This window comes from Ricinus communis, chromosome 5 (genome assembly GCF_019578655.1).
Source record: "Ricinus communis isolate WT05 ecotype wild-type chromosome 5, ASM1957865v1, whole genome shotgun sequence".
NCBI lineage: Eukaryota > Viridiplantae > Streptophyta > Magnoliopsida > Malpighiales > Euphorbiaceae > Ricinus > Ricinus communis.
Window position 1 is genome coordinate 29,094,189 of NC_063260.1, and position 21,410 is coordinate 29,115,598.

General features: G+C 29.9%; 1 protein-coding gene across 1 annotated transcript; it reads left to right on the top strand.

Moving 5' to 3' along the window:
• The first annotated feature begins 11,073 nt into the window (after window positions 1-11,073).
• LOC8263723 (E3 ubiquitin-protein ligase BOI) lies at window positions 11,074-13,451 on the top strand. The gene is made up of 4 exons (XM_048374636.1): window positions 11,074-11,867; window positions 11,990-12,078; window positions 12,162-12,532; window positions 12,608-13,451. The coding sequence occupies exons 1-4, from the start codon at window positions 11,821-11,823 to the stop codon at window positions 13,157-13,159; spliced, it is 1,059 nt and encodes a 352-aa protein (XP_048230593.1). The 5' UTR covers window positions 11,074-11,820; the 3' UTR covers window positions 13,160-13,451.
• Window positions 13,452-21,410: the final 7,959 nt, after the last annotated feature.

The following is a 21,410-nucleotide window of genomic DNA, read 5'->3' on the forward strand; positions in this document are numbered from 1 at the left end:
CAATTGAGAACCATATATAAATTCATTGTTTTAATCTTCTGTTCTTCCCCAGAAAAATAATGCAATATAGAAACTTGGGTGTATATCTTCTTGGTTTGCATGACAATTGTACTGAAAGAAAGTTAAAGAAAAGTTTTCAAGGATGGCAGGAAAAACCACCACATGGCATATTTTAACATCAATATATAATGTTGAGTAATTAAAGGTGGGTGTCCATGTTTAAATCCCACCACACCTAAATGCTAAAAGAGAGAATGGGTTATTATGGAAAATGACCTAAACCAAACATGTCATCCTTTAACCCTCCTCCCCATCTTTGAAAATGACTTAACCTCTATGCATATGGTATAATATAATATTAAAACCATTTCCCAATCAAGCCAAAATTCATAGGACCAAATTAAATAGATTTTTATTCTTTTTCTTCTTTTCTTTTTTTAAAAAAAAAGAAAAAATATCCTCAACAAGAATCAAGAAGAAAGAAAGAAAAAAACAAGAAAAGAAAGAATGAACCCTAGCTTATTCCTTCATCTAAAACAACACCTACGATTCTTGACAAAGAGTGAGAAAGATTACCATATTCATGCCACAATATACACATTAAAAGAACATACACAATAACCATTCCCATTAAGTTTTATCTTTCAACATGCAAACTTATTGATTTTCAAGTAAAAAAATAATTAGAAATAAAAAGATGCCAAGATTTTCATCTAAGAAAAGTACCCTTTTTTTTTTCTTTTGCTTTATTTTATAATGACTTAAAGGCAGAGCTTTGACGGATTGTATAAAGAAAAAAGGTGAGAGAATGAAGTGAAGTGATTATTATTTATTATTTTGGGTTCGTTGTTTGAGTAAATGTTGTTTGGTAGTAGTAATATAATTGCATGTGTGTGTTTCTGACGCGTGAACCTTATAAATGCGTATCGTTTTCCTATCCATCCATTTACACATACAGAGACACAAAGTCTTCCCTGCCTTTGCCTTTCCAATATACTTATTTTTACTCTTCACACGTCTCTCTTCTTCTTCTTCTTCATTTTTCTTTTGTTTTCGTATGAGTTACACATTTCTCGTAAGGTCTCCCATCTTTTAACTTAATTTATTGCATGTCTCAAGCTTAAATAAAAAAATAATACAATAATACTAACATGTGGTTTTTCAGAATAATAATTTAATGTTAAAAAAAATAATAAAAATTTCGAACTTAATTGTTAAAATAGAATAATATGTGGGATTTATGGGGTTATATATTAAAATATATTTCCAATAGGTAGTTTTAATATTTTGGTTCAGGAATGCCATTACAGAATCTTCCTTAGTAGCAAGTAGATAGGCATGTGATATTTCCAGAATCTCATATATAAAGGTAATAGTGTGTGATTAGGGTTTTCGTACTATTCCCTGACTCTAGGAAGGAACACCTCCACCCAACTTCTACAAAATTAAACTTACCTCACTTTTATTGTATTCCATTTGCCATTATACAAAATTATTTATAGAAGTGGAATTTTAGAATTTATTTTTTAGGAGCTATTTGATTCAACTTTCACTTTGATAGTTCATGCATGTTTCTTTTTCTTTTTTTTTTTCTTCCACAATTTTGGCATGCAAATCCAATTTTGATTTCTTTTTCAATGGCAAGTGATGTGGAATCTTAGGATTTGATTTATCTTTTCTTTTATTCTTTTTTTTCATTTTGTGAGTGCCAAATTTTGAACAATGATCACTTAGAAACCCTACAAACTTTGCCAAAATATTCTTACAAGGCCAAGTTAAGAGAACATGAATTTTCTACCAAAACCCACTTCATATATATATATGCATGTGCTCAAGAATTATTCTATAATTTGCATGTTTAATTTTGAATTTCCCTTCTATGAAATTCTAAAGAAATACTAATTCGTTGAAAACTGGAAAACAAACAAAAAAAAAAAAACGAAAAATGATGCAAGGCTGCTTGATTTTTAGGCAATGATGAATTTAATTTTGTGGCTCTATAATTTATGTTTCTAATTTGCTTAGCTAATAAGATTTTCGGAAAAGCAATCTATACATATGTGATGACGCCTAGAAACACTTGTTCTATTCCTTCTGGTTCTTGCTTGGATATTAATTAGTAATTGGTCAGAGAACTAGCTAATGACAAAGATATATCCCTTACAAGTAATAATTTAAAATTAGTTAAAATTAATTCAAATTTTCAAACACTGAATTAGTTAAAATTAATTAAGTACCAATAATTAACACTCTGAAAATTAAAGGAGAAGGAGAAGGAGAAGAAGCTTCCCATTTTGGCATCAAGTCAATAATGTAGGTATATGCATATATATATATATAGACATAATGTCTATCAACAAACACTAAATGCCCATAAAAAAAGAAGAAAAATAGTGCCAACCCATTGTTTTGATTCTCCTCACCGTTGATCCTAAGCCATACATGCTACGTTACAGAGCTGGTCCCCATGATTGAGAAATACTCCAGTGATTTACTAAACAATTTTCGTGATTCTAATTAAATGGTCATGGCTCGTGGCTCGTGCCGTGCGATCACTTTGTAGCAATGGCTGCTTCAAATCGTAATCATAGTAGAGTAACTACAATTATTAATTATCTCAATTTTCCTTTTCTTTTCTATACGTGTAGTTCACTTATTGGCTTTGGCTATATCAACTTATTTTATTTTATCTTTTTCTTTCTAGCTAACTACATCACTTATTGTTTGTTTACCAAGAAAGCAATAGAAATAGACAAATCTTTTACACAAATCTAACTCTTAATGCAGTACTTATCCAAACTTATTTTAATCTATTTTTTCCTTTTTTTAAAAATGTATTTATAAAGTATATAATTTGCGGACCGACGATCATTTTGAAATTTCTCATCAATTTATTAATTCTTATCTATCATTCTCCAAATATTTGTTTGTCTTTGACAATAATTTGAATTTGTAATTTTACGATAAGCATCCAATCCACCTTATTCATCTTTCCAATATTGAAAATTTCCATTAACTTCAAACTGAATTTTTGTCAATTTCTTTTACTGTTAATTGAATTGGATTAACGTATATCAGATGGAAAGTGCCTAATATTACAACACAATAATTTCTTTATATATAAGGACAATATCCATCCACCATTTCTAATACTATAACGTAGCTATCAAAATTTAAATAAAGCTCGTCTCCTTTTATTTTTTTTTTCTAAAAAAGAAAAATAGAACAAATTGTTGACATCATTTTTAGTTTCGTTCCTTGCCAATCATCATTAGCCAATAATTTATCTTTTTATATTGCAATAAACAAGCAGTTCATTGATATTAGTGGGTGGTTTTCCCCTTTGCTCATCTTTTTTTCTTTCTTCAGTTTAACATATTTGGATCAGTTTCTATATGGTATTAATTGATGCTTTATTTTTTCTTATTAATTGAATCTTTTGAGAATTTAGAGATTTGAATTTGATACTACATAGATATCATAATCTTTTTCAATCAAACTCATCTAAATTTTAAAAATTAAAATTAGATTATATCCGACAATTTCGACCGGAGGTAATAGAGACTATAAAATATGGGTATGAGTTTATAAATAGATTATGCTAACAGAAAAATTGGTTAATCTCCTAGTTACATAAATATTACTTGAAATCTGACCATGAGTTCATGGAGTTGGCTTCCTGAATCTAGCAACTAGAAGGAGAAAAATAAAAAAAGAAGAAGTTTTTGGCCTAACCAAAGGACTAACAACTTGATGATTAAAAATTCTAACCTACAAGTTTCATTTCTTGTGAGTTTGATGTGATTATAAATTGGTGGTGTATTCAACTGTCAGTTGATGAAGTAGGGGCTATTGGAAAAGAAGATAAGAAATTGCTAACGTATCAGTTGTGTATTTGTGCCAACTTGATTCCATGGATTTGTTATTCATCATCAGAAAATCGAGCCATGGATTAATCAAATGGAAACTAGGTTAGTACGAGCTGATTAAATTATTATTTTTTCTATATCCTATGGTCAAAATTTATCTGTCACGTTTGTAAAGAGATTAGCAAATGGTGTTGCTCATACATTAGCAAAGGCAGCCCGTTTTCATGCTAGTGCCATGCTGTGGCAAGAAACACCACCCGTTATTGGTATCCTTGTTGCTAATGATCTGATTTCTTGATTAATAAAAGCTTTCTTTTTCTTTTCTGTAATATATATATATATACTGTGGAACAAAATAATCTGCAAAAGACAGATGAATAACCATCTCTATTGTGTGGTAAAAGTAATAGAGCCATTATTTTATAATGAATACTAATCATTAAAGGAAAGAGAAATAAAAGTCTAGTCATCTTTATTTATTATCAAAATTTCATTTTTTGACCTATTATTATTATCTTTTCCATCAATAGTGGTCCCTTTAATTCTTACTTTATATTAATTAATTTTAATTAATAAATATTAAAATAATTTTTAAAAGTTATATGGTCTCTTTATCATAGAGTGCTATTGTATAGAGCATACTTAGAGAAGAATTCTAATTGACTGCTCCCTTGATACAATTCATAGTTATTCAAAACAATTTTTTTACATGTATATTTTGTTCCAAGCATCTTTATTAGTTTTATTTTATAATAATAATAATAATAATAATAATAATAATAATATAATTAATTGTTCCTCAAAGAGTTGGTCCCAAAATACAAACCCTTAATTAGGGGTTACTTCCTGAATTGGCAGACCAAAGGGAGAAAGTGTCTGTATTCTTATGATATATGTATTTGGAAGATTGTACTGATGTGATGCCCACACTTTCAATTTATTTATTATTTTTGGTTGCCAACAGTTCTTTTTATTCTTCTGCTACATATATATAATCCCTTTGATTAAAGGACCACTTTATTTTAATTTTTTTCTTTGGAGTATTTATAGCTTTTGTTCTTAACCAAAATTGCTACAAGCTTCATCATGATGGTGTGCCATAATTTTGCCTGTTTCTATCCTTTTGAAAATACAAGGAATGTGATGCCTTTGGAGGTTTCAATTAAATTCCAATGGAGGAGATTTCTAGGGCTCTCTCCCTCCCTCTCTCTCTCTCTCTCTCTCTCTCTCTCTCTCTCTCTTTTCCCTTTTCTTTTTTACTGTTTTCATTTATGTTTGTCCTTATAGTTGGGAAGGAGATCTCTATAATTAGGATTTGGGTTTTGTGCATCACTTTGCATCAATAGCAATTGTTTCAATCATCCAACTGTGGGACCAAATCTTAAATCCAATTCAATTGGGACAATTTTGAGGTGTTTCTATTATTTCTTATTTATCTTGTAAATATGAACCTCACACTTTGACTGGTAGGCCTTTACCTAATAGCTAGTTTAATTGTGATATTAGACTCTTCATAAAGATGAATAAGATTAGTTCATAATCATAATCCCCATCTCAAAATGAGATTAAATCTCTATTTCTTATCATCCAAACTGTATTTAGTACCAGAAATTGTCCTATTTTTTCTGGTAAATTGAGAGACTTAGAAATTTGTGATGATTTTTCTACCAACACATAATTAAAAATAGGCACAATAAATACAACTTCAAGAGGTAATAAAACCACTGAAATTAAACTCAGTATGGAAACATTATTAAAGGAAAAGGTTAACTATGAAAAGTAGGAGTAACCAATAGATTGGTCCTAAAGACTAGATGACTCAAAAAGAGTGCCCACAATGAATAAGGATAAGAGGATGTTGGATTTGCAGTAAGAGCTTTGATTCTTTTGCAGCAATTTCAAAAGAAAGAAAAAAAGAAAAGAAAATAGAAACCCCACACACTCTGATGGTTGCTTCCCAATTACCTAATAGAGATCCTTTTTTCAAGGGTTCCTCATCAGCAAAATCTGCTGCCTCTTCTTGTGACTGCCATTATCATATCACAGGGAAAAAAAAAAAAAAGATGCCAAAGTACTATTTCTTGCATTACACATAGACATAGACATAGACTAGACCCAAATTTTTTGTTCCAAAATATACATATATATTATAGCACTTCACCAAACTATACCCACCCTCTTCTACTGACATTATCATTAAATATAATGTCTACCTCTTTCTCTTCCTTCATAATTTTCCTTTTTAAAAAAATGTGCACATTTCTTTAATTTTTTCTTACAAGGCCCTCTCCTTCTTTTTTTTTTTTTTTTGCCTATGTGATTCCTTTATTTTAATTGTCATGTCACTGTTCTCCTTGGGCTCTAAAACTAATCTATGATTCTTTACTTTCAAAAAACAAATAAAAAAAGTTTCATAAAAATATGTGTTTTTGAGATATATATTGACTCTTATTGATCATGAAAGAAATTGATTCTTTAAAAAAAAAAAAAAAAGAATATGTTCACATTTTCATGAAATGTACAACTTGTACATGTTCAGGTTCATAAGTATTACCAATACACTGGATGAATTCTTAAATGAGGAGCTAAAATTAAAAGCAGAAAAGAAAGAAAGTCAATATTCAGAGGACCACATATGCTAGTTGTATATTTGGTTTTTTCTATGCAAATTTACCTTGTTCCATATGTACATATATATAGTTGGAGGATGTGGTCATCCACCAAAAAGCCAGAGAAGGATGCTTGGTTTGGTTTTAAGTAATAGCACATCGCATTGCCCACAAAACAAAATGCACGTCAATAATTCTCCATTCTCTCCTTTAATTTGTTAGCTTACATTTTGCCCATGAAACAGAAGATAATATACTATATTACATGTCATGTATCATGTCCATTGTGTAATATACTCTTAATAATTAAGGTATAGGTTAATTTCCACCTATGCTTTTGTCTCTAGCATAATGAAAATCAAAGTTAAATATTCAAGTTACCTGCATAAACAATAATTAATAATGGGAAATGTCATTTTAGGGGCATGCTTCTAGTGTTATAGGAATGGTGATAAAAGAAAAAGGGATGTTGAAACTAATTGCTTGCTTCATTTTGTGGGTTGTAATTAGGGGTGGCTTTGGTGCGAGGAAAAGCAAAAGAATTGGTGGGTTAAGCATAGAGAAGTGGTGGTGGAGGTATGGAATGAGGATGGTGCCAGGTAAACCAAACAAAGTCCAAGGAAAAAAGAAAAGATTTATGGGTAAGGAAATAAAGAAAGAAAGAAAATAAATAGTAAATAATAGAAATGGAAGGAAGTTTTGGGAGTTTGTGGGTCATCAAGGGAATTGGTTGGATTAGGAATAAAGAAATGTCTTAAGTAAAGTTGGTATGTGTGTCTTCAACCCAAGGAAATGCGCCTGATTTCGTGACACCTCTTCGAAATGATGACTCCCAAACAATAGACTCCAATTTTTATAAAGAGAATCTGCTTCAATTTAATTAAAAGTTAATTTAGTAATTTTCCCAACAGATCAAAAACAACTATGATTACTTGAAAACTCTTTAAAGCTGTTTTTTTTTTTTTTTTTTTTTAAAGTTGTTCAATAACTTAGATGAGTTCAATAGATTACTTGATTCTCTTCAAAGTTATAATGACTACCTTTAAATAGTTCAAAACTATTATCATACTGCCAAACAATTCATTTTAAATATTTTTTCATATGATACAGTTTTTCCCTTATTTGGAGCTTTGTATGACTTATTAATTCATCTTTAATTATTTGAAAATTGAGTTTCGTAGGTTTCATTATCATGCCACCATTAGAAGTGAAAACAATGAGGTCAAATTACTTAAATTTTTAACAATATATATATATTATTACTATTTAAAAAATAAGGGTTGTGAATTCATGTTTTGCCATAATAAAATTAAGAAGTTTATCCCCTTTTTCTGATGCATGAACAATAAAACAAGATGGCTGCAAATAATAAGAAAAAGAAATATTAGGGCATCATTGTGATAAGAATAGGGCAAATTCATGAAGTTTCCAGGCAGTTTGACATGGATATATAAATCCAAAATCATAGCAAAAATAAATAAATAAATAAAAATGAAAATCCAATAATATTATTATAATGCCGCATGCCACGGGCAGAAGATCATTAGAATCCAGGAGACAGAACCGAAATTAAATTCAAAACTCATATAGAAAATAGCTCATAACTGGGTTGACTCGGCATCTTATGTATTGACTCGATATCTCATTGTTTCACACCAACATAAATAAATAAATAATATTTTCAGAATTAGACTGCTGATTTATTTAAATTTTATAACATATATTAAGTGTCGTAATTAGTGACGGTCTAATTTGGTTTAGCCACCCTCTATTGTATGAATGTTTTTGGATTATGCTAAAGCTAAGAAATAGATATCATTAATTTATATAGTAAAACTAGGTGTGTGGTCATAATATTTGATTCAATCTGCTTATTAGTTCACATAACCCCATCAAATTAATAGTCAATCTCAATATGTTTAAATTCTTACAATGCTTATCTCCTACAACTAATAATAATATATTTAGAGAAAAATGTCAGCTTAAAATTACGATTTAATATGTTTAGTTTTAATTGGATAACATAAATATAAATATTTATATGGCATTCTCTTGTTAGTTGTTGATGCATGGTTGAGATTAACTTAGTGTATGATTAGTAACAGATTGAAATATAAAAAAATAACAATATTAGGAAATTTTTGATTCGAAAAATAACATGTCAAACATTGAATCTTCCAACTTTTATATTAACAAAAATAAAAATAAAAAAGAGATGAACATTGGATTATCAAGTTACTAAATTCTTAGTCGTAGAAATTAATAATCAAGATGCTAATAAACAAATACAAGCATGCAAAGAAAGAATAGAAAATGGGAAGTAAAGCTTGTCTTTGAGCTAAGATAGGAGAAGAAAACAATGAGTTATGAGTTGGGAAGATCAATATGTGTGTAGTTAAAATTGTAACACAATAATAAAGATTGATTAGTGTTGATATAGAGATTAATTAATGACAATTATAGGATAAGAGAGTAACATTAGCAATAGCAACTAAGCCGACCCTTAATTAGTGGTGGGACATAAACAAAGACAAATTGCATGATGCCATTCCGAGTACTCTTTTTCACATTTTCCTCTCTTTTTTTCTTTTATTTATTTTGGAGGCTTCTCTTTCTTTGTCATCTCCATTAATTATAATATTTTTATTTTTATTTTTATTTTTGGTTTTGGTTTTGGGAAGATCACCAATACCGACTTCACTTTTCTTTACTTAATCTCTCTAATCTTTTTTATTTGTCTTGTTTAATTTTATCTCCAATTTTGTTTACTCTGAGAATGAAAATCAATCACTCCTTCACCACTACCAACTTTACTTTTCTTCTAAAACTCACTTAATCTCTTTAATTTTTTGTATTTCCCTTTTTTTGGTTTCATTTTCGACATAAAATGACGAAACAGAGAATTCAAAATTCTAAACTTAAAAGGGTTTAACCTTGAAAAGTATGGAGATAAGAAGGAAGAGATTTCATCATATCGATAGACAACATAACCAAGGATGAACGACAACATAACAAGGATAAACGACAACATAACAGGGATAAACATTCTACCTTTATAATCTTTCATATCTCTATCTCTATGTTTGTTGTATTTGCACAACTCACATTTCGATGAATCTTTGGATATAAAAAATAAATGCACGAACATGATTTCATTTATGGGTGAACTTTTGTAGGAAATAGAATTCTTATTATTATTGCCTTTCTAAAGTAAAATGATTATTCAAGAATTAATAAATCTATTAAAAAATCTTAATTATAATAAAAATATTTTAATATAGTTAAATTACTCTTTCACATTTACTAAAATATAGGATTAGATGTACAACTAGTAAAAGAGAAAAAAAGAAGAAATTATCAATTGAATTCAAACGTTCAAATTAGGATTTAAAAAGAAAAAAAAGAATTGTTGATTCGATTAGTGTTATATAAATCTCATCAAGCATTTAAAACTTAAACTTGAACTTTTTACCAATCAATCAATCAATTATTATTAGTTATTATTACCCATCAAGAAGAGGGAATTATTATTATTATTATTCTTAAAAACTGCACTGGGTGCTAACTAATATTTGTTATATATAGAATTGCGTCCTTAAAATAAGGCTACACTTGACTACATTAACCATTTGACAGAGTCTTGAGAGAGAAATCTTCATCAAACACTAAGATGGAGGGAAACAACTGAGCCAACAATTTATTTTTTTAACAAGTATAAGTGATTTTTCTTTTTTCATTCATAGACAAACTCTCTCTCTCTCTCTCTCTCTCTATATATATATATATATATATATATGACATCTACAAAAGAAATCATTCCAACATGAAATTGAACATTAATATTAATTTAAAAACTATTAAAAGAAAAAGATGCCCAAAAAAGAATAGAATGAAGACACTCACTTATTAAAAAGAATTTAAAAAAAAAAAAAAGTATGACCCATCAAAAAGAAGATCACAAAATTGGCACTAATTATACGTGCTTTGGTTGTAGACATAAGGATTGGAATGTATAAATAGAATGTGTGTTGAATCTAGAAAGAATGATGAGGGTGACAACTATATAATAGGACTCCTCCAAAAATAATCTGATCTGGAAACAGTAAATATTCAATCTCTTAAATCTATGAAGCCATCACATGAAGTGTAGTGCTCTCAATAATTCAAACCCATAAATTTCCGCATTATTTCAAAGGAAATTTAGTTTTTATATTAATAAATAAAATTGCTGAATTGTTCTTCCTTCTTTTTTTTTTTTTTTTTTCAAAAGAGAAAATAATTAAGGGTGAAAAAACAGAAAGAAAAGAAAAGTGGAGAAAGCTGGCGAGAGATGCATATGGGGCCATAATAGAAACAAACCGAGCGGCAGGCAGAAACCTGGCGCACACACACACACCCCTTACAACTTACAATACAACTGACTTCTTTTCTTTTATTTAACCAACGCCATCGATTTTCTCTATTTTTACACTTTTGTTTATTTTATTATTATTATTTTGCTAATTTTAATTTAATAAATTAAGAAAAAATGTGGGTGTGTATATAAGTATAAGGTTAAGGTTAAATAATTATGAATAATGAATAATAAATGATATTGATATAGTAGTGGGTTATATTAGGCTATAGAGTATTGGTGTTGTTGAAGATAACAAAAACGCGAGAGTCCTCCTCAAGAAAAGCCAATCCCACGAAACCAAAGAAAGAAAGAAGAGAGAAGAGAAAGCAAAGGCCACGAGAGAAAGAAAAGAGCAGAATAAGGTGTCTCTCTTGGACTGATTCGTTTCAATCGCATCTATCTTCCTTATATATATATATAAAGATAAAAGAAACAACCGCAACAGCACATATATATAATAGCGAAACAAGGAAAGAGTTTTAGTAAATATAATGAGAGAAGAAGAAAGGTGCTGCTGGTGATAAAAGAAGAGAACTGCTTGTTGCTGGTGTCGCTGGCCTCTCTACAGATATACATATATTTAATCCATTCGTCGATTCTTTCTTATTGATTTTCTTTTATTCTCTCTCACTCTTTAAGAAGAAGAAGAAGAAGAAGAAGACGACGAAGAAAAGCAGGAGTAGCTGTCTCATTCTTTTTCCTCTCATTGCAGAGTCCGCCTTATAATAGCTTTTGGGCATCTTCTCGATCATCATGCTTCTTATGTGCTAGCGTTTATTGCTTTCTCTCTCTCTCTCTTTTCTTCCGCATTTGCTCCATACCCTTTGTTTTCTTTTTATCTCATCCTTTCTTTACCATACACACATAACGCAAACCATATAAAGATTATATATTCATTTCTTACACCTTCAAATATACATATATACACACACATCTTTTCTCTGTAATGGCCGTTCAAGCTCAATACCCTTCTAATATTCTCCTTCTAAACAGGTTAATCTCCATTCTTTTTTAGCTAATCTTTATCTATCTTTTTGCATTTCCGAAAGAAAAAAAAAAAAAAAACACACACTCTTTAGCTTATCCTGTTTGTGTTGTTTTCTTGATATCTGCAGAAACGGCCAAGAGGGTGGCCATGATTACTCCTTGCAACCGCAACCAGGAGGATTTCTTGATCAATCCCATATCCTATTCACCAATGGAGGTTGGTGACACCTCTCTTTTTCTTTTACCGGTTTGTTCTAATTGTGTGTTTTTGGATGGTACTTAACGTTGAAATCTAAACAGGGACTCATAATAATAACAATAACACACGCAAAAGAGGAAGAGAAGTGGTAGCAGCCGGTGGTGGCATAACAACAACGACAACCGCAATCCATCAATTCTCATCTTCCATGCAGCCTCAAGCTCAGCCTCAACTCATAGAACTTTCTCAACTCCATAATAACCACCATCATCAGCCACCTCAACCCAATGTTGTCTCTACTGGTCTCCGATTATCTTTTGGTCATCACCAACAGCAGCAGCAGCATTATCAACAACAGCAGCAATCAAGTACTGCAACTCAATCCACTGCTTTCATTTCCTTATTATCAGAAGATTTTGCCACTCAAATTAAACGCCAACGTGATGAAATTGACCATTTCCTTCAAGCCCAGGTACCATTCCTCAATCGGTCTCTCTCTCTCTAAATTAGTACTTTTAAATGAAAAATGACTTTATTTTCCGTACAGGGCGAACAGCTGCGGCGTACATTAGCAGAAAAGAGGCAAAGGCACTATCGTGCACTTCTAAGCGCAGCGGAGGAATCAATATCTATGCGATTAAGTGAAAAAGAAGCCGAAGTTGAAAAGGCCACGCGCCGGAATTCCGAGTTAGAAGCACGCGCCGCCCAACTTAGCGTTGAGGCACAGGTTTGGCAAGCAAAAGCCAGGGCACAGGAGACGGCAGCGGCTTCGCTGCAAGCTCAACTGCAGCAAGCTATAATGAGCGGCGGCGGCGGCGGAGTGACGGCGGATAACCGGAGGGGGGATGATGGATTAGGTTGCTCCGGCGGTGGTGGTATCGAGGGGCAGGCGGAGGATGCGGAGTCTGCTTACGTGGATCCAGAGCGGGTGACTGTATCGGGCGGGCCGACCTGTAAGGGTTGCCGAAAAAGGGCGGCTACAGTGGTGGTGCTGCCGTGTCGGCATTTATGCATGTGTACAGAATGTGACCAAGTAGCCCAAGCCTGCCCTCTTTGCCTCCAAGTAAGAAATTCTAGCGTTGAGGTTTTTCTGTATTAAAAGGCCCAGGCCCATGAAGTGGCCGAGCCCAGCCTATTTGAGATTTAAAAGGGGGAAAAAGATTAAATAATGGTAAGATAATAAAATTCAGAAATTTATTTTGTTTTTCATTTTCATTTTTGGGGGTAAGATATTATTAGCTCACTGAAGACTGAATTTTAGTTTTGTGAATTTTGTTTTTGGTTCCCACCCTCTTGGAATGAAGTACCATAGAGGTAATGTACATGGCCACATGGGTAGTGGTATTTCTTTTTTATGATTTAATTCATATATAAATTCTTTTATTTGATAACTTTGTTCTTTTTTTCCTTGTCTTGGCAAGTTTTACTTGACCACTGAAGAATGCAATAAAATGTTAGTGTCAATTACTTTTCAGGTTGCTAGGAGGTCACCCAATTTGTAATCAATCAAACCACTGAACCATTTTCAGGGTTTTAAAAATATTTTAATGGATACATTATAAAGTATATTAGTTTCTTTATTTATATTTTACAAATACTATTAAAAGTATTATTATTGGTAGGGCCTTTTCTTTTTTTCTTTTCATTTGAAATAATAGTAAGACCATCTTTCTAATTTCCTAAATTGCTGTAATCTCAAATTTCCATCCTAAGCAATGCTGACTCCTTTGTTCATTATCGTAAATTTGGGTACCATAGTTTAAGTGATATTTATTGCATATTCTACATTTTATCAATATATTATGTACATCTCATAGATATGAAAGTGGTTCGAAAAGAAAATTTGTCATTTGAGAAATATATTTGGCCTGGTGGCTTAGTATCCATGAATTTATTGCCTAAAAATTCCAAAGAAGTCCCTCTACAATAGACCTCATCATTGTCTCATCCAATTTTGATTCCAATCAATTAATTAAAGCATATCCATACTAATTAATTTTATTGTGATTACATTTTTATTTTAACTCATTTTCCTCTCTTCTCCATTTCTTATTTATTTCTCTTCCCTTCCCCTCCTTACCTCTCATCTCTTTCCCAACCAGTGTCTCTCACTATTTCTCTTTAATAATTTTAATTCTTTTTATAAAGATATCAAAACTTGCTCATTTATTTACTTAAATAATCAGAATTGTTTCCTTTGTTTCTCTTTATTATTTTTCATTTCTTTTCTCTTCTTTTTATCATTGAAGATATGATAAAATACAATAATAATAATAAAAAGAATTTCTTGCAAAAACAATATTTTATTGAAATTACACCAAGGCTTTGAAAAGAGTCTATTGTAAGAGAATAAGAAGCAAGTTAGTATTAATACTTAAAATCTCAAATTCAATAAATAAAAAACAAACCCTACCAAATTAAAAAAAAGCACAAACTTGAATACAAGATACAGCCTTATGATATAATAAGGACACGTTTGTATAATAATTTTAAAAATTTTAAGGAACATATTAATTAAAATACATATATTATTGTATATTAACATAAAATATATGCTCATTTAAATTTAGATAATACATTATTAAAAGTAATATATCTCTCACATATATAGTTTAATTTATTCTTAATAATACCTTCTATACATATTTAAAATAATATATGCCTTACATTCTTTCAATTCTTTCATACTTTGGATATAACTAAATATCTTATAAAAATAAGGCTAATTAGATTAGGAAAAATAACATTTGGGGTTACGTGCTATTTAATTTGTTTTTTTTTTTAAGAAAAATAATAAATTTGACCTAAACCATGTTATCGTTTGTTGATGCAATATTATATTTTAAAAATACTAAAATATATATTCTTTATTTATTAGAAGACCAATAAATTATATACTATACAACATGAGTTAGTTATTTTTTTAAATTCACCGTAAAAGTAAAAGCTCATTTAATATGAAAAAGAAGTCTTTATTTCAAAAATAAACACCATTTCCATTTGAGTTAGATCTCAAATATAAATATTAACATATTTAAATGCATACAAACATGTGTTAGATATGTATTAAATAATTGTTGTATATATGTGTATGTGTCCGACATAATATTTTTTTCACGTTATATATATATATATATATATATATATATATATATATATATATATATACTTACATGCCTGTGAAAAGAGTCAAAACCCACATTAATCTGGAATCTAATACAAGGGGAAAAAGGTGATAGATAATGATAAATTAATGAGAAATACTAAAAATATTTTATATTTTATATTTATATTATTATTAAATTTATATTTTTTATTTTATTTTTAGTGTTAGAATATTAAAAAAATGATATTTTATTCTTTCTTTTTTCTTTTTAGGTAAAAGAATTGAAAAGCCTTGAAAAATAGTGACACTGTAAATTGTAAAAAAAATGATATTTAAAGAAAGGAATTTAGACAATTAAAACGATATCTTTTTATTAATTTTATGATATTTAAAAAAAAAAATCCTCATTAATTAATGTTGGTCTTAGGAGAAAAATTAGAAAAATAATATACTTTTTAAAAAAATTTAAGTATAAAAATGATATCTTTTATTAATTTTAATTTAAAAAAAATCTAAATAATGTTGAACTTTAAAAAATATCAAATAAAAACCCAACAACAAAAGAATGTGCAAAAAAGAAAAAAAAAAAATGCATGCGAGACATTATATAATTGTAAGTGAAAAGGAAAGTGAATGATCAGAAGGCAGTGCCTGAATGATTGCAAATATTTCTCTACTGTGCGGCAGCGTTTTGTGTGTGAGAAAGCATCACTTAACCAAGTGGGTGAAGGACCAAAAGTATGGAAAGGCATCTCCAGGTTTCAATTTCTTGTTTAATCTAAAACTTATAATTCTCTTTTCTTGCCGTAGAAACTCTAAAACATTTCATAGTCCATTCCCTTTCTTTTTTTCGGGTATCCAAGTTCTCCAAAACCATAGCATAATTAAGGATAATATGAGGCCAATACTGTTTTTCTTTTCTTCTATTTTTAATGATTTTTTAATTCGGGTCGGATAATAATTCTATAAAAAAAAAAACACTAAAAATATTATGTCAAAAATCAAATTTTACTCACTGAGAATTTATTGAGATTCACATAGTTGCCACATTTAATAATTAGTGATTAATGGGAAGAAAAAGTTGCAACAATGAGATTCACAAGTGTTTTTTTTTTTTTTTTGGATCTAGAGATGTTTACTAAAATATAGAACAAGACTTGGTAATTAATTAGTAGAAGCCTACAAATAAAAAATAAAATAAAAATGCAATGTCCAAAGCAAATATATATGGCTAAGAAATTGATATCATTTGTATCTCAAATCTCAAATCTCACATCACATGCTGTTTCCTTCCTCAGCCACAAGTTCTATGTATTTAGCACATTCAATTATATGGCCATCATCTTTAATCACTGCAGCTAAGTCCTCTGTTGAATGGTACTTGCAGCCTCGAAAATGCCCCTTAAATCTCTCAATTAAAACTTCCTTTTCTTTACTTTGCTAAAATACATGCAAACATAGTTTATGATTCAGTTAAACCCACATTCAAGATTGAAACCCTAAAATCTAAAACATGGTAAGATGAAGTACAATGAATAAATTGAACAGATTAGATCCCGAGCATGTTTAGTTAATCACATTTTATTAATCTAGAATCTTTACTTGTAATGTAATCACATGGCCATTAATCACACCTCCTTGTTCAATGCACCTAAATTAAACTGTTTGAAGATCTAAAGAAGAAAAAAAATAATCAAAGGTTCATAGTCATGTATATATGTATGTAATGGAGGCTTTAGCATTGTCTAGTGGAGTTGTCTCATAAAGTAGAAACTCTTACATCTTTAGCTGTCATGTTTGAGAACTTCTTCAACTCTGTTGTATTAGGACAACCAGAAATTCTAGTAACCTAATATTGCTCATAAGGCCCTTTTAAGTGCTTCTTTTCCATGTTTTATTTATTGTTTTTTTATAATATATCCTTTCTCCAAATTATTTTGGTGCCTAAAATATTGATTAATTCATGAGTCTGATAATTAGTTTCCATTAATTAACCTGTGCAATCTAATGGCTGAGAGTTACATTGAAGTTCTTGAAGTTTACACTGAATTATTTTTCTAAAAATGATTTAAAAAATCAAATGATATAATGCATATCTAAAATGACCAATAATTTCATGATTAACCCACTATGCCTTAAAAAAAAAAACTAATATTGAAATAAAATTAAGAGATCCTCATAAATTAAGTGGACAAAGCTTAGTGATGGGTAAATCTTATTAAAAAAAAATAATCTAAAAGATCAAAGATAAAAGAACAAAAATTAAGAAGTGATAGTCATGAAACAGCATTGCCGGCCAAGTTTTTGAAAGTAAAATAAGATAATGAAAAAGGGGCTTTTGACGTGTGACCTACGATCTCATTAGCACTGCCACAGAGCAAAACAACACCATTAATGGCTACCATTTATGCTTTTCAATCAAAAATATAATTACTAATCTCAATTCTCTGAATAATAATTATATTCCTATGAACATAATATGCAACTAATAAAGTAGTTGTGCAAAATGGAACCTTATATTATATTAATATCAATGGTTTTAATTTCTTAAGTATATTTTTTATTACTCTCTTTCTATATAAATAAAATCGATTTATAGCTCACCCACTAAAGAGAAAAGAAAGAATAATCAATGAGATTATAATTGACTATAGAAACAAATAAAACAAAGGAAGCCAAAACGCTTGTTTTGCCCAAAGAAAATCATGGAAGCTTATCGACCCAAGTATCCAAAATGATCAGAAAAGCACGAGGGAGGAGTACTCTTTTCATTCCTAACATGCATGCCTTTTCAGTACAAATTTTTGGCTTCTTTTCTTCTATTTCTGTTAGGTGAGAAGCCACATTACACTTTCCTCTTGTTATGATCTTTTGTCAACACATTTTCTAAGAAAATGCCATGTTCATTGCCATGTTTTTCTTGGATGAAACAAAGATAAGACCAAAACAAATCATATTTTTGTTTTTTGTTTTTTTTTCACAAAGCTTTTCACTTGATGGCTTTGATATTATGGTTCTTTCTTTTGTTCAATATTTACTAATCTGATATTCTTTTCCATCCGATAGACAAACACATTAGAGGGTTAAACATTTCTTTGTTTAAAAAAGGAAAGAAAAAACTGAGCATGAGAGCTTTGAAACAAGGAAAAAGCTTATGCTGGGTTTTTCATGATAAAATTAGGGATAAAATGGCAACTGCCAAAAATCATAGCAAGAGGTTTCTGACAGTTGCCCATTAATGATAAAACGAAAGTAATAATGGAATTGTGAGGGTTGATGCTGATGGGGTCGAGAAGATGGGCCTTTGTTTGAATCAAATATTATTTAGGTAATAAGGCTAAGGTTAAACCCAAATTGTAATATAGAAGGTGCAGAAGAAAGTGTCATAAGGAAAGAGGCCCACACTGGACCAGTTTGCAGCATGACAAAACAACTTTATCATTCTGAAATTATTGAAAAATCCCAAAGTTTATCACTTTCCTTCCCTTTTGCCTATTCTGTTCAATTTATGTAGAATAATTATCACACTTGTGACTCAACAAAAACAAAATAGAAATATTCAGTATTTTAGTAGGTAAGAGGAAATTCTTTTTAATATATCAGAGTTCAAATCTCAATAATTTGAAATTGCAAGGACTCAAGTGTACATATCAATAAATCTCAAAATAAATTATTTCTCTTTTCTCTTAAAAATGGTAAAACACTAGCAAATCAGGTGGAATCTTAATGGGGATAGCTGAAAAATCCCCCACCCCCTTAACCTACAAATGAAGGAGACAAGGACATGTATGTTAGAAGGGTGGAAAGTTCTGCTCTTCCATTGTGGGGGTTGTGGGAAATCTTGGTCACTTTCTTCGTACAAAATTAAAGTAATTATTATTGAATTCACGTTAGTAGGTACAATGTTTCATTGCCGAGTCCCTCTCCTGTTCCTGTTCCTTTTCTTTTTCTTTTCTCTCAGCCTGAATCACAAAGACTTCACCTACAAGGAAGCAGCAGGAGCATTAAAATGGACAAGAAAATAAGGTTAGAATAGGTTAGTGGAAGGACCCTCTTGTCTTCAACTCATCGCCATTCAACAACTGCCTAACCATATGACTTTGTGGGTCATTGATATTAAGAACCCCAAAAGAAATTTGATTTTTAAGTTGCAAAGGCAAACATCTATGATCTATCCAGTACACTTCAATGAAAGACTAAGGACTGATATCCCATTTCCTTTCCAAAGGGAAGATATGAATTTTTTTTATTTATAGTGGTAATTAAGTACATTTTGATATAAATAATAAAAATTAACTGCAATTTAAGGAATATATATAAATAATTTGATAATTAATCATTTGACAAAAGTGATTATGTATTGCAACTCGGTATTTGAAATTTAGTTGACCTGGATTTAATACGGCGATTCAGTGGTATCAAGACAACAAAAATATTTTATTCAAAGTTTAATTTTAAAATTTTAAAAGGTTACATTTTTTAATAATAGCCAATAAATGTTTTAGAGCAGTCCCCCTAACATTGCAACAGAAGTTCCAGCTTCAAACAGACATGTCATTTCAGAGACTTGAAAGAAAGCAGGAAATCAACCCAATGGATTGATCCTTACTTGACTCCAACAGCTTCAAAAGGGTCCAACAAACAATTTCTTGCTTTTTCAAATTCAAAAATTATGAAAGTTGTCAGAGGATTCAAGCATAAATGCAGTTGAATTTTACAAAGTTAGATTTGTACAGTTGGGAATTGAAGTCTTGAATTGTCTTGTAAGGAAAATTTCAACCTTGATATGATGCAATATGCAGTAGAGGTGCTTCCCTTTTTCCACTTGCAACTTTTATTTGTGTCTTTCATTAACAATTGCCATTTGGTTACTCAGCAAGTTAAATGAATGATGTCCCTTTAGGCCGGTTGTTTGGCTACCAATGCCAAGGGGCCACCCCTTCTTTTCATATATTGGACATTTTGGGGTAATAAATCCACCAAGTACTTTAATTTTAAAAGATATTTATAAATCAAATAGATGTTTAAAAATTATTTAGAAAAATTTAATTAAAATTTTGAATTTGAGGTATATAACTGTATTAAAAATCTTGAGATAATATTTTATTAGATAATATTTTATTATTCGTAAGAGTTCTATCTGACATGTTTTAAATTAGTTCAACTAACTCTCAAATACTAAATTCGACATAAAAAATCATCTAGAGAAATCTGTAAGTTGAAATTATAAATCTAGTTACAAAAGATTGACCTTTTAACTTAATTAAAATAACAATTAAAGTAATAATAACAACAATAACAGCCTCAATATAACAATACCAACAATAATGTATATAATACATAGATGTTTGAATAGCTTAATCTTACTCTTATTATAATCTTCACAATATGAGAGCCCATTTTGGGACTATTACAGATTGATCATGAGAGGGCATCTTGGAGACAAATTGAATCCATCAAGCTTCCAATAAATGATGGAAGCTCATTTCAGAGACAAATTGAAGCCAATCTTTAATGGGCTTATATTTTAGCAATTATATGTCCAAGGTGAGAACTCTGCACTGTATGAAGCAAATTTTGGGCATATGTGGCTTACAGATTTTACACTACAATGGGCAATTGGTAACCTGGGCTCAATTGAGCATTGAGCTTCTACAATAATTTAAAATTCACCTAAAGGAGAATTTCAAAACTTGAACATTTGATTTTGTATTCTTTTTAGGGGAAATGTTAGTTTTGTATTATGAAGTAAATACTATATTATTCAATTACTGATGTAATTATACCAAAATAAACTTTTCAGTCAGTCTTGATAAAGAACCAAACTCTTGTATTAGATTAACTAAAATTCAAGCTAAGATGAACTTTCTTTTATATCCTTTCATTAATAAGGAGAGAAAAAAAAAAAAAGAGAACAAAATGGAAGAATTTCTATTACTTTCTTCTAAAAAAATGTATTTAACTTAAATATTAAGATACATAATTATTTCTTACACTACGATTTCTTTTTCATTTAAATCCGTTGAAGTTTTGATATGTAATAAGTAGGAATAGTCCTCAATTTTAAAATGGATCAGAGTAACCGATTTTAAGAAATCTGATCATTCTCTAAGTATTTTATCTGCTCCATATCTGATATTCACTTTGTGGCTTTTTTGCTCTAATTTTTGCAGGCTATCCATTTTGGATTTTCATCCTGGCGGGTCTGTCTTAATTTTTGTCTAAGTCACCTTTTAGTATTTTC

Coding starts and splice junctions, on each gene's coding strand:
- LOC8263723 (XM_048374636.1), top strand. CDS start 11,821: ATGGCCGTTCAAGCTCAATACCCTTCTAATATTCTCCTTCTAAACAG. Junction 11,868..11,989: donor AATATTCTCCTTCTAAACAG/GTTAATCTCCAT, acceptor TGATATCTGCAG/AAACGGCCAAGAGGGTGGCC. Junction 12,533..12,607: donor ACCATTTCCTTCAAGCCCAG/GTACCATTCCTC, acceptor TTTTCCGTACAG/GGCGAACAGCTGCGGCGTAC.